The following is a 15,000-nucleotide window of genomic DNA, read 5'->3' on the forward strand; positions in this document are numbered from 1 at the left end:
CTTGGAGCTTGTTGCTATCATTCTCACTAAATGTGGCACACTTGTGCATGCGTTCAAGAAGGGCATTCGTTATCATGGCGGAGCTGCAATAGGGGCCTAACTCTCACCAAAGATCGTCGAGCAGCTCGTTAAGGTTCCCTTGAAGTCTCTTACAATAGCTGTCAACTAGCTGTTGTGGGTCTCCAATGGTAAACTTTCTAAAATAGTTTATTTCTTGCACAGAGGAAACTTTGGCATCGCTTGTCATGGCTTTGATGGCCCTTTTCCATGGGTGGAACAGGGTTGGGTCCCCGTTAATGTATCTGGATGGTACTTAGGGAGATTGTCTAGCCAATCCCAGAACCAGAACTTGTTTGTTTGATGATGCAATTGTATCTATCAGACGACAAGTAGATGACAAGTAGATGTCACAATCGTGTGTGGGGTGTTACTATATAATCCCTGTCAGGCTGGTGTAGGACCAGCATTTACCCGTGGTGTTTCAAGGGGAGTCTGCGACATTGGCAGACATAGCGTGACCAAGTTCTTTGAATCCCAGTCCTCCATTTTCACTTTTGCTAGAACCCAATCTTGTGTTCTTGCGTTCTTACTGGGATCCAAGGGATCACACATTTTTCTTCACATTCTTCCTACTCTATTGCGTTTTCAATGGCTTTCAGTTTAGCGTTCGCGACAGCAACCTTTCTATTCACGGCTAGCATTGCCAAGTCTTTCTCACATTGGGCGCATTCTTGTCGTCGATCGAGTTCAAGTGTCGCCTCGTGCTCCCTACACGCAAGTTTTTTTTTCAGTGACAGTGCATTCACATTCTGCATTTTTGCGAGCCACTGCGGCGGCTTCTAGTGGCGCTGCTTGTAACAAAATGGACGTAACTCCAAGCGTTCAAACTCCAAAAATAATAGATAAAAACTCCTGCTCTAAAAAAACGTGTGCTCCTAACTCCAAGAAAAAACGTGCTCCAAACTAAAAGGCTCAAAATTATCACTTACTTATTTTACAAGAAACAATGAGCGACTCAACAAAAAATGGAAATTACTACCGATAATTAATTGAATTATCGCCACACAAACATAAGTGGAAACATTGAATAACATAAAATAAAATAATAGGTTCATTTGTATAAAAGTCATAGACATGACAATTTTACTTCTTGGGCATTTTGGGTATCATGAAATCATATCATCTTGCGTGAGAAAGCCCCTTTAAACTTTTAAGATATTGCCCTTAACAAATAAGCATGCAACTTTCAGCTTGCTCGGCACTTGACACTAAAGCAAGACTTTTATGGAGACAAACAAGTGATATTACCTTTCCTTGAGCCGCAAACTCCCTCAAATACTCTGTCAGTTCAGTTTTCATATCATTGTATTCTGAAATTCAAACAGTCTAGATTAGTTCCTGTAAGATTACGATTACCTCTGTTGTCACTTTATGCAACTACTCTTTCAGGGAAAGTGATCTAGACGAATGCTCCTTCCTAGATTTTAGAGGTTCTGTAGCTGAAATAACAAATAATTTTCAGATTCAACTTACTGTTAGCAGTTGAAAGAGTGGAATGTTGAAAAACGATCCCATAAAAGTGGAAATAATAAGAATAACGAACTTACATAAGTGTCAACTGTATTTAGCGCTGGAGCAGTACATGTAATTGCTGACATCCGAAAAGAAATCAAATCAAAGCAAATAAACTTTTTCCACACTTTCATTATAATGTACTTTTGAGCCTTTCACCCCTAAACTGGCTGGGAAGCCCCAGGAGTCAATGGGTTCAAGAAGAATTTCAAGTCAGAAGTGCACAAACGTGGTGCCCTTCAGAGTGGAATAAAATGACCCCTAAATGGCATGAACCATTCCCCGCAGTATCTGCTTTCGGGGATAGCTGTTTAAAGTAAAGGTAACTGTCACCCCACACGTTGTCTGGATAATTTCTGTCCCAGAGTCGTTCAATACAATGTTGATGTATAAATAGCTTTTACACAGCCTAAATAAAGGAATTATTACAGCGACATCTGGATTACTTGGATCTACATACCATGCATGACTTCTACTTGTGGGATACGCTCCATGTTCTGCAAAGCCTGCATACCACTTTCATATGATGAAACCGTGGGCTTACTTTCCCTGCCCCTCTTTTCATAAGCCAATATAGTATCAGCTTCGTCTGTCAAGTACATCACATCCAATGACTTGTACAGAGACTGTGAAGTACAATAATTACAATAGAAAGAACAACTCAGTTATTTATCACCATCTGTTGCCTGAAACACAAAAACTACTTAAAGAAATGATAAGAATTTTTGTGGTACTTATTTTCTTCAAAATGAGCTTTACAAATCATGATGACTGGCCGTCAATACTTAGACTGAAAGAAAAGTAACCTTACCATGCATTCTTTACACCTGCACAGTGCAGATCGCCAACCAGTGTGCCAATATGAAGCTTTGTTTTCAACAGTTTTCACGTTTTCTTGAAGGTGAACAAATTTGCATTGAACCACTTCTTTTTCAGGTTTCAATTGTTCTTTGCCGTCCTCATCTTTAGCCGCAGAATTCACTGATCCTAGTTGATCAGTAGCCTGTGGTTTTGTACAATCACTTATTGAGGTTTCACTGGAGTCCTGTCATTTTGAGATGAGAAAAAAGTACAATATTCAGTTAATGATTGTGATTCGTAAATGTGCTGCAAAGAACAAGGCACAAACACTTGGTCTTTCTTGAGGGAATATAAGCACCCACTCTAAGATCTATGTATCACATACCTTCATTGCACGCAGATTTAAGGTAAAACCAATAGACCAATTTCGATATATTAAAATTCAGTCCAAAACAAAAGGTGTCATCTCGAGGCTCTGGGGAATAAACTCATACAAATACTTCTATTTATTTCCCTGAGCCTTGAGATGATGTCTTTTGTTTAGGACTGAATTTTAATACATCGAAAGTGGTCTATTAGTGAACATATATATGTTATTCAGCAGGCAGAGGTCCATGCCCGAGGTCTTGACGGCCAGGGGCGGTACTCAAGAAGGAGTGCACAGTTTTTCTCAATGTGGACCGACCTAGGTTGGTGAATATATCCTGACGTACGGCATTTACACACGAGTTTGTTTTCACAAAATGAACGAGCGAGGCTCTGCAAGCGAGTGACTTTTGTGAAAACAAAAGTGCATAAATACCATACTTTTCACGACAAAGTTTGTTTACTATATACATACTGATATTTTCTAGACTATCGACTATTTATTCACATTTCATTAGCTCGTTTTTACAAGAAACCATTTAAGCTTACAAGTTACAAGAAGGTTTGAAATAGTAACATAAAATGCTGAATTGAACGTTGAATCAACTAAGCTAACAACATGATAATTTCATAACGACGAATTACTTTTTCATAATAGTATTCAAAGTGGCACTGTCGTTACTCTTGGATATGACCGTTACCATGATTGTTTGAACTTGGCGGGATGAATTTTCTTTTTGGCACTAGCCAGTGTGATATAAGAGAAACAAGGGGCTCTCATACACGACCTCATGTAAGTACAGGTGATCTCCTTTGCTGGAATTCAATCCTGTAAAAGTCAGTACTATTTCTCCAATAGGCATAAGATTACTCTTCACCACACCCTTTATAAAGAGCTGTACCATGTGTTCAAAGTTCCTAGCACAGGTTGCAGGGTCTTTTTGAATAAGGTCTGATTTTTGTTGCCAGGTAATATTGTTAATCTCATCATCAGTCAGCTCTTTTTTCACTACAAGTCTACCAAGGATTTTCAAAAGATGTGACCAACTTGTTTCTGCTGCAGAAAATGAACAGAACCATGTGAGATTACCTAATTACCTAGTGATAGCAAACAAGTCCTTTTTGCATTTTTCTAAATATGGCGGTGATCCTCTCAAGTTTCTCAATACTCTAACAATTCTTCATCAAGATGTATTAATTTATGAACACAATCATCTGATTTTAGGTCTTATTTTGTTGATTCAATTAAACAACAACAACAACAACATTCATTAGAATAAGTCATATTTGCAATATTAGTTACACAATAGCATAGCTATTCGAGGCAGGCAACAATAGAACATATTATTAAATTCTCAACCTCGGATAATGCATTTCACGTGCTCTGATTGGTTCACTCAATCTCGGTTATCAGCTCATATACCTTGGTTTGACCTTATATGGTAAATGATTGCGTTAAGCGTTGCTAAACTAAAAATGTTTTCGCCGGAATGCGAAATTACTCTTTGAATAAAGCCAAAAAGGAGAAAAAAAAACTTTTTTTGTGGAAAGTTTGGATCAATTCCGACGTTTAGAAGTACGCGAAAGGGCAAGAAATGTTTTTGTGATAAGCCTGCGTCTGTCTGACAACAAGGTATTATACAATATCGCATCAGTTTTCATCAAGTTTTTTTTCGATTTCGTTCGGATTTGTTCGCTTTTTCCGCTCGTATTTCGTACTTCCAAATTTTTGGAGTTGAAGGAATTTAATAAAACAATTATTCCATTCGCGCTTGTTGGATATGAGACTGGTTATAGCCAACTCGGCGCTACGCGCCTCGTTGGCTATTTACCATCTCATATCCAACGCACGCTTATGGAATAATTGTTAAATAGAACAGTCTCATTAAATAAAAAAACAGGAATAATTAAAAAAGATCTGTTACGTCTGAGTTGTGGTCTAGGTCTAGACATTTTTACGGCAATATATTTTCGAAAAGCAAGACAAACACTTTCACAACTCAGACGAGCTTGGTACATACGTTCTTCTTTAAATAATGTGCCACACACTTTCTAATTACCTTGTCTTTACGAAACAAGATCAACGTTTTCTTGTAAGGAATTCTGGAAAGTTCTCTGCTGCAGGGAGCATCTTTATATGTATTTGAGAACGGACTCTTGATATTTAAGTCCACGCATTGGCGAGTAATTGCACCAATGTGTACTTGTGCAGAATATTTTGCTTCACCTTCAAAGGACGCCATTTCCTTACTTCTTCAGTCTCTTGCCTCCAAATGCAGTGGAAGGTGCTCAAACACTTAAGCATAAAGGCAGGGCTCGAAATTGCGACCAATACAGTCGTATTTGAGACTAAATTTTTCCCCTTGCAACTAAAATATCTGTAAAAGTCGCAAATTTGCGACTTGTTGTCACCTTTTCTCTTTCATAACAAAAGGGTCAGCAGTTGCCACTTTGCTACTACTTTTACTAAATTAAATAAATAAAAAAATGACAATATTATTTTGTAATTTAGCTGTAATGTTTAGTGCACAGCGCCATTCCTTCAACCACTGATAACACAATGCAGCACAGCAATTTTGTAATGTTTAGCTGTAATGTTTAGTGCACAGCGCCATTCCTTCAACCACTGATAACACAATGCAGCACGGCAATTTTGTGACTAAAATTTGCCAAATTGCGACTAAATGTTTTCGTTAATTTCGAGCCCTGAAAAGCCACAAACAGCAATGGCGGCGCACAACCTGGTGAACAGGAAATCACTGAGCCTTGTGTCACAGCTTTCTAAGCTGTGTTGTGATTCGCTTGAAATACTATCCATCCTGATTGGCTAATTAGATTGAACTTCCGGTTACGAGTGAGTGACAATTTGCATACAGATTCTCACCAGAACTTGTGGATATCCATGAGTAACAAGGTGGAAACTTTGATAAAACCTTAATCTGCTATGTCACAGGCAGACTGTTGTCTTCATCTGAAGAGTCAAATATGCGCTTTATTCGTTTTTATGTGTGTTTTTCTTCCAAATGTCCATTAAAACTTGAAAGAAGACCTTGAAGACCTCACTCTGAGGATGAACTGGCAGACATATTCGTTCAATTCTTTGGCTTCGATGTCTTCAGGATTTCTTTGCTCATGTTTTCCTCTCAGAATTTCAACGAGTAGCTTCAAATCTCTCATCGTCTTAGCTCTTGTATTTTTGTTCTGTCGTTCGACACTTTAGTCATCAGTTGACTTTTCTAAACGCTTAAATCTCGTGGAGCCTTGAGCCATTGCTGAAAGTATGAGCTTAAGTCTTTTTGTACTTTCGGTACAAAAGTTTTTTCGCTCTCACTGCTTACACAATGAGAGCTTAAATAGGCCATTTCCGCGTTAACGTCTGCCTCCTGTTCAGAGCGAGTCTAAGCGAAAGTTTTTGTTATGGTAATAAGACAAAGTTCTACTTTCCATATGAAAGAAAACTAATTTACATAAGGAAAACTTCGCACTTAGACTCGTTTTGAAGAAGAGGCAGACGAACTCAGAAAAGGCCTATTAACTTAACAAGTCACTTCTGATTGGATGAACGCTTTTTGCAAATGCGAGAAAGCCATTTTGCTGCTGTGATTAGCTATCACAGGATTTCGTATGAAGTAAATCTCAGTATGTATATAATAAAACATTTATTTAATAGTTTATGAAAATGCAATGAAAGTTAATATATGTAAGCCAAGGCTACTACCTAAGAAAATTTTAAAGGGGCCCTCAGAGGTAAATGCTGAGAACTTAGGAGCCCAACATATAAAGTGAAAGGTGTTGCTGTGAAAAATTAAGGCGCCCAGAGCTATTCTTTGGGAGCCCCAGGCTACCGGGCTCCTGTTAGGCAACAGCCTTGTAAGCCATATGTATTTGAACTGCGGAGAACAGGCAGTATTTTCCCATCCAGCACACTCACACTGTGGGCGGTATACGTTGCATGATGAGTCATCGATGGTATTACTTGTGTAGTTAAACTCAAGTGACAGTAACATGCTGATCATCACAGTTATTAAGTTAGTTGAGCAGTAACAAAACCAAAGCCTGATAAGTCAGGCTTAAACATGAACTCACATAATGACCAGCTCCCACATGGCTTAACAGATCAACTGGTAGAGCACTGCTCCAGTGTTGCAAAGGTCAGGGTTTCTTTTTGTTACTGCTCAAGTAACGTGAAAATGTTGAAGGGCCACAGCCAGGGTGGAACATAGTTAAAATTTAAAAAAAAAAAAACGATCTCTGGCTAAAATGATTAAAAAACGAGCTTTCGACTGCCCGAACTGCATTCTTCGACGGGTAAAATGAATGATAAGAAATCAATGAGAAAATTTAAATAAAAACGTACATTGCAAAATGATGAGAATGTAGAAAATTTATGAATATTTGTTAAAAAGAATGTTGTATTGTCCAGGTAAAGGGCACGAATTGTTATCTGCGTTGGGTGTCACTGTGGTATGCCACGCTTCTAATGTACAAATTGTTCGTGGTGTTATATTGGGGAAACCGGCAGAGCTTTCAATACGCGAAAAAAGAACATTTAAGGAACACCAAAACTGCGGCCAAAGGTTCTAGAATTGCCAATCACGCTTGGTCCAATAACCACGCCATTGATTTCGAGAATGCGTCAGTTATTGACAAAGGCACTTTTAGAACCAGAAAAACATTAGAAGCGTGGCATACCACAGTGACACCCAACGCAGATAACAATTCGTGCCCTTTACCTGGACAATACAACATTCTTTTTAACAAATATTCATAAATTTTCTACATTCTCATCATTTTGCAATGTACGTTTTTATTTAAATTTTCTCATCGATTTCTTATCATTCATTTTACCCGTCGAAGACTGCAGTTCGGGCAGTCGAAAGCTCGTAGTTTTTTAATGATTTTAGCCAGAGATCGTTTTTTAAATTTTAACTATGCTCAAGTAATGTTAATTATTAACTGTGATGATCAACATCTTAACTTGAGTTTCTGAAAAATTGCAACAAAGCAAGTAAGGCCATCGACAACTCATGACGAAACAGATACCACTCAAGGTGAGTGGGCTGCCTATTCCTAGAACCAATAAGATCACAGGATTTAAAGAATACTGCCCAAACAAGCCCTGGAAAAAAAAAGGCATTTTAAAGCTGTGTAAGGTTCAATCACGGCCGGTTTGACATATTTTTCATCTGATACCGTCAGATCAGTGACGTAAATGTATATTGTACTTCAGCCAAATACTAACAATACATGGCCGACAAGACAGCAACACTGGTACCTTTTGTAACTTTGCATCTGCCTTCGTTTTCTTTTCTAGAGCACCTCTGTTTTCCAGTCTTAAATATGGTGTACACCCTTCTGCCGCTTGACTTGGCTCCTCAACATCTGGTGTTGTTTGTTCTTCTGACTTTGTGATGAGCTGCTGGCTTGAGCCAATGAAGAACTGACACTTCTGAGAAACTGTTTCAGTACCATCAATAAAACAAGAAATGGTTTCAGAGATTTTCTTACCACACCGAAAATAGTCTATATGCTTTTGCTATCCTCAAGTATTTTTCAATTTATTATGCAATCGTTTGTAAGTAAATGTCCAGTAAGAGGAAAAGAAGAAAGCCAAGAAATATCATATCAATACTACAAACGCCCATAAAAACAAATACCAAAAATGAGAACACTAGTTAACATCGCTATCATTATCCCCTTGATTTTTCAGATTTCCTTAAGTTCTGAGTGAAGTGGTAATGGCCAACACCTTAGTCTTTGCTCATGGCTTCCAGTAGCTCTAATGTCATGTTGTAAGACCACAAAAATTTAAATGACATGTCAACACTCAAGAGTATGCGTACAAGCAGGCGTGGGTGAAAAACCACTTTCATTATATGAAGTACAGAAACTGCGCTTTGAAAAAAAAAGGGGCTAAGTAGCAGCCATATCCTGTAATCCTCGTGCAAAAAAACTGTCTTTTTTAGCATTAACATTAAGTTTGTTCAGAGACATACAAAATCCATATTTACAAGCACCTAAATTCTGACGATAATGGCAAGGGAAACAACAGGAGAAGATGAAATGGGGCTAATAACAAATCATAGGGGATTATGACAGTGGATGTATTCACCACAGGATATTGATTCCAACCAACCAGATAAAATTTATAACAGACTCCAAATACAAGTCTGTGGAATACTAGATGGTGGTTAACAGCAACAAATCGTGACTGATGCATCAAGAAGTAAAAAACCAGTGGGACCATTATCCTCAGTGCATAGCATATTATCAGGGAACTTCAAAAGGGGAAGGCAATGGCTGTTTCCCGTTCTCAATAAAAACTTGAAAGACTCCAAATAAAAATAATACTACTGGCTAAATTCCACCTGGGGGAGGCAGACCATGTGGAGCTTTTAGTGTGAGTATGGCATTAAAAATTGACACCTTCTCCACCTGGCCAAGCTTCCTCCAAGCCAAGCAGACCTATTTGTTCCCCAGTTGAAAATTACCTGAAAGTGGAAGGTATGCTTGAAGGAAATTACACTTGGTCATACAATCATCACAAATCATCTCCTGAAAGTCCCCTTCACCAGGAGGTAAATTACCTAGGTGCTAAAGCAAATTAAGCAAGTGAAGGTTACTTAAGCAGAAAGCACAAAGATACATTAAAGTGCTACTACGATGGAAAAAAACAGGTGTTGTTTTCCTTCACATTTCGAAAGTACTTGCGATGAAATTATGCTCAACAAGAAGAGGAAGACTGTTTATCTTAACTCCACTCTTTTCATTTAACAGTCATTGCTAGGTTTGGTTCCGACCAATAAGCATTCAGCGTTCAGGATAAAGGAGAAAATGACGTCATGTACTCACTAGCTTAAAATGCCGCTTAATTAGTATGCAGCACGAGAATTGCTGGCTTTCAGATAGTCAAATTTGTGTTCTGCACTGCACTTTGAAGCTTGTGAGTAAATGATGTCACTTTCTCCTCGATCCATCTCCCTGAGGTCTTATTGTCAGAACTTCACCAAGTTACAGTATACCATTAATTTTTTAAAGATTTTCTCTTGAAATGATTGCATGAATCTGGCATTTCAGTATTAAGCATAAGAACGTTCAAACTGTGAAGGAAAACGAGAAGTGAAATTTAAACTTTTCTTTTTTAAACAAAGAGTTTAACAAACCATGGGGGATGCAAAACGGACCAGTTTACCATATAATAACTTTTGGGAGTGTGGAACTGAGGGGTTCCCTTTGAAGTGGCCAAAAAACAATCTCGCATAGATAAGCAATTACAGTGTTTTGCCAAATTTGTTTATTTTGCACACTGTCATCATGTTGCCTTTTTGCGCTAATGCAATTTGTTTCAAGCACAAAATTCTCAGCTTAATAGAAAAGTAACAGATAAACTACTGGAAATTGTTGACACACTGGACATCAATGATCACACAGTGGTACTGAACCCATCACCTAAGCAGAATATAATTCATTGAGTCAATGATTTACACTGTAAGTAAGTTTACCTAGTTTTGTTTCTGGTATGTAGACTTCAAAACCTACAGTTTTTGGCTTACATGTGGTACTACTTAAAAGAGTTTAAGAGTCAAGGGCTTCCAGCTGATGGGCACAGACCTTTGCCAGCTGGTGCCTAATAGTCCAGGCATGTTGTCTACTGCTCAAAAACATTTTTTACTTAGCTGTGCTGATCTGCGACGAAATGGAGGGATTTGTATTTACTGGTCTGTGTGTAATTTCATTAAACTAAGTCAAGGGGGGGAAGATGATGCTAAATTCTTTCAACTTTTGAGTTTGGCTGGACAGGATGTGGGTAAAGTTGCATGAATAAGAGCTTTTATCTGGATTAATCCAATTTAATTTTGAAATCAGAACATTATTTTTACTCTCTCAAAACATTGCTATACACATACGGTGAATGCTCGAATTAGCGTCCACCTTCAAATAAGCGGCCGGCTTCAAATTAGTGTTCCTCCTAAGGTTTAAAATTTGGAATAACACCCCACCGCCCCCCCCCCCCCCTCCCTCTCAAATAAGCACATAAGCATCATGGAAGCAAGTATAAATCTAGCATCTACATCTCATGCAGGGTTAACTAGTCTTGGGTTAACTAGAAATAGAGATAGTGTCATTTTGAGGCCGAAAATAATTGATAAATTAAATAAACGTCCCCTGTTCCTGTTCAGAAGGTTAAATAAGGGTCGGTCACTGAGAGTACAACGGTTCAACAGAATTGTTATTAACATGAAAAAAGGGGCACATGTTTTGCCTACAGCTTGTGCAGTCCCATGAGACTGAATCAAATGACTTCTGACACACTACCCCTGTTGTGTCCTAAGACACAAATCCCAACTTGGCTGGTCAACACCCTCCTAAACTCAGAATGAACTAGTTTCCATTGTCCAAGGATTCAAATCACAGATCTTCCATCCATGTCCTCAATCATTCCTCTGCTCACAGCACGGCCGCTCTCCTAGGATTTCATCTTGATTGATGATCAGAGGCAAGCTTCTCTCTGTTTTCGAGGCCAGCAGGCTACTCTGGATACTTGACTTCCACGGGGTAAAGCATTTGGATTGGGCATTTCAGAATAGCACTCCTTCTAGTTGTGATGCTTCACGTGAAAAGGGGACTTATCTAAATTTTATGCCATGGCTATTTTCACCGTCCTTGTAGTGTACTACAAGTATGCTATGCGGACCTATGTAATATGCGGAGTTATGGGTATCTAGGGAGAGATCTGCCATGTTGTATAGCATCGTGTAGTGTTTATCCGAGCTTTAAGTGTGCTTCCAATAGCTCATTTTGTAATGAGTGAACAAAACACCAGTCAACCAGCTGGGCCAAGTCAGCCAACAGCGATCTGGACAAATGAAGTACAAAGTCTACCCTGTTTCGAACCCCACACTTTATCGGTACGTTTGAAGCGTTGGAAACGCTCGTTCGATTTGTATGTGTTGGCAAAAGGGATTGCGGAAGATCGTCAGAAGGTTGCTCTCTTGTTGCACACCACAGGACAAGAAGTTCAGGATTCTTATTACACGCTTGCCGGTCCGGAGGACGAATTAAGAGATTACAAAGATGTTGTGGAGTTATTGGATAGCTATTTTCAGGTGTATTTTGTACCGGAAGTAAACATGCCTTTGAACGCCATGTTTTCAGGCAAATGGAGCAGCAAGCAAATGAGAAAGCAGACCAGTTTGTTTGCAGGCTAAGGCAGAAGGCGATTACATGTGAATTTGCGAACGTAGATGAGACAATACGGGACCAACTGGTTGAGAAATGCAGAGACAGCAGGCTCAGACGAAAGTTTCTGAAGGAAACAAATGCAAATGCTATTTTAAAAGACTTACAAGACATTGCAATATCTCATGAAGCTGTAGACGCGCAGATGGAGTCGATGAGCAAGTCAACGATTAGTAGCAGAGAACAAGTTAATTCAGTTAGACATCAAAAGTTCCAAATGAAGGGAAGAGGGCATGACCCTAAGCAAGGAGGTACAAACAACCCAAAGCATACTACAACTGCAACCATCTACGCCATTTCGCAAGGGATTCGTGTTGCCCAGCTAAGAATGTGGAAAGTGTGGAGCTCGTGCACATTTTGCAGTCTGTTGTGGAAACAAGAAACTATCATCAAGTAGCCAGAAGGGGACCGTTCCAGAAAATAAGAAAGCCTATCTAGTAGCAGAAGGGGACTCTGGAGAAGGAGATGGTTATGCATTTACTGTTGGAGGAGGGCTGAGAGTTGGAGAAATAGCACTCAAGGTGGGAGGAGTAGTGTTAGACAGTGTACTTATTGACTCTGGGGCATCATGTAACCTGATTGACTACAACACTTAGAATAATATGAAACAGAACCGGATCGAATGTGAATCCGAAGTGTTGGATAAGAAGTTATTTGCGTACAGACAGAAGGAACCGCTCGAGGTCGTAGGAACATTTGTGGCAGAGGTAGTATGTGAAGATAATGGAGCAGAGTGTGTGGATGAGTTCACGGTCATTAGGGGAACAGGAAGACCCTTGCTGGGAAGGAAAACATCCGAAAAGCTCAAGGTGTGACGTGTAAGACCAGAGAACGTTCCTAATATTTGTTCCATAGTGGAAGAGGGGTGCGACCAGGACATTCGGGAGAGCTATAGTGACATACTCACTCGGGATGGAAAGCTAAAAGACTATTACCTCAAGCTACACATGAACAGAGAAATTAAACCTGTAGCCCAGCAAGTACGTAGACTCCCTTTTGGACTAAGGGACAAAGTAGATCTCAAATTGGATGATTTCTTTAGCAAGGACATCATAGAAGAAGTGCCAGACACGCCAACATCGTGGATATCACCACTCGTGGAAGCGCAAAACCCGACGATGACATACGAATTTGCGTAGATTTAAGAAGGGAACGATGCAATCATTCGCGAACGTCAACTTCTTTACAATCTTAATGGGTCAACAGTCTTTAGTAAACTTGACCTCACGTGGGGGTTCCACCAAGTCAAACTAGAAGAAGGGTCAAGACAAATCACCACATTTTGTCACCCGCCGAGGGCTGTATAGGTACAAGTGGCTTATGTTCGGTATCTCTTCAGCCCCCGAGAAGTACCAGAGGATTATATTGGATGTTATGCATGATTGCAAGGGAATGGCAAACATAGCTAATGACCAAGTCGTTCATGGGAAAGAGAACGATAACAATCTACATGCAATTTTACAGTGCCTGAAAGAGAGGGGTTTGACCTTAAATGGAGCCAAGTGTCAATTCAGATTACACAAGTTGACATTTTTCGGACATGACCTGAGTCGCGAAGGAGTTTCGCTAAGTGAAGAGAAGATTGCGGCAGTCGTGAATGCGCAACCCCCAAAGAATGCCTCAGAAGTGCGCTCATTTGTACAGCTAGTCCAGTATTCATCAAAGTTCATCCCGAACTTTTTTCACAAGTTGCTGAACCTCTATGGAAGCTGCTGCGGAAAGATCAAGCCTTCACTTGGGGTGTCGAACAACAAAAGGCATTCAAAGAACTCAAAAGTCTGATGACATCAGCGAAAACACTGGCTTATTTCAGAGGGGATTGCAAGACAAGGATAGTGACAGTCTAGGAGCAGTGTTACTCCAGTTTCAAGAAAGGGAATGGAGAGCTGTGCTGCATGTCAACCATGCTGTATGAATTCAGTTGAACCTTGCATTACTTTCACAACTGAATGTGAGAACGAGAGTAAAATTGCCTTTCTTGACACCATGGTTCATCACCAGGAAGACGGAAAATTAATCACCACCATCTTCCGGAAACCTACCCACACTGATCGCTATCTGTCATATTTATCGCACCATCCCAGTATGCACAAGCGAGCGGTGGTCAAATCATTAATGGATTGGGCCGAGAGAATTCCCTCAACAAAATCGGACCGAAACAGGGAAAAACAAAGAATAATGTCCACATTACAATCAAATGGATACCTCAAACGCTTTATCTTGGATGCCAGCAAACCTAAACCACCATTAAAATACCGGGACCTCTGAACCCATAAAGAGAGTTTTGGGCAATCATGGTATCAAAGTGACTTTTAAACCCTACAATACAATTGGCCAGATATTTCCAAAGCCGAAAGACGAAATGGGCGAAGAAGAAATTCGAGATCTCGTGTATGACATTCCCTGTGCTGTATGTAGCAAGAATTACGTCGGAGAAATGCAAAGAAAATTTACAACTAGAAAAGGCGAGCATCAAAAGGCCGTTGCACGGCTACAAAAAGAAAAATCAGCACTTGTGGACCACGTTATAAAAACGAATCATGACATCGGGTAGAATGAGGCCACTATTCTCAGAACTAACAATAACTGGCGACAAAGGAAAATTCTTGAGGCTTGGGAAATAAACTGTGCTAAAGACCCCCTCAACCGAGACGATGGAGCACTACTCCCCAAGGAGTATTTGCATTTGACTATTGCAGAAAAGAAAAAATGACACTAACTTTAGAATTTTAATTAGCGTTTTAGTTTATATCTTAGCTTTCATGTAAATTTTACCTTTCACTTTCCCTGATGAAGGTTGTTGAATACAACCGAAATGTCGGAAAACGTTTTTATTGTACATAATTTATCTTTCAAACACCAGAGTAACATATATTTATATTTTTTATTTGCCAATGGATCCACCTGGTGACAAACCCAGTTTTAATGTGCTGTATGCCTCGCGTAACCTTACTGAGGTCGACAGACAGTACGCTCAGACAGAAAAAGAAGCCCTCACCCTAGTATGGGCATGTAAACGGT

General features: G+C 39.6%; 1 protein-coding gene across 2 annotated transcripts in view; it reads right to left on the reverse strand.

The window, feature by feature from the left end:
- Positions 1-15,000, reverse strand: part of LOC137979021 (putative E3 ubiquitin-protein ligase UBR7) — a 98,061-nt gene that overhangs the window by 19,799 nt on the left and 63,262 nt on the right. For both annotated transcript variants that reach the window (XM_068826171.1, XM_068826170.1), the window contains exons 6-10: positions 9,231-9,333; positions 8,015-8,196; positions 2,384-2,617; positions 2,033-2,198; positions 1,309-1,370 (exon numbers count right to left, since the gene is read on the reverse strand). In XM_068826171.1, coding sequence (XP_068682272.1) covers positions 1,309-1,370; positions 2,033-2,198; positions 2,384-2,617; positions 8,015-8,196; positions 9,231-9,333 — 747 coding nt within the window. The remainder of the gene's footprint in view (positions 1-1,308; positions 1,371-2,032; positions 2,199-2,383; positions 2,618-8,014; positions 8,197-9,230; positions 9,334-15,000) is intronic.

Source organism: Montipora foliosa, chromosome 12 (assembly GCF_036669935.1).
Source record: "Montipora foliosa isolate CH-2021 chromosome 12, ASM3666993v2, whole genome shotgun sequence".
NCBI classification, from domain to species: domain Eukaryota; kingdom Metazoa; phylum Cnidaria; class Anthozoa; order Scleractinia; family Acroporidae; genus Montipora; species Montipora foliosa.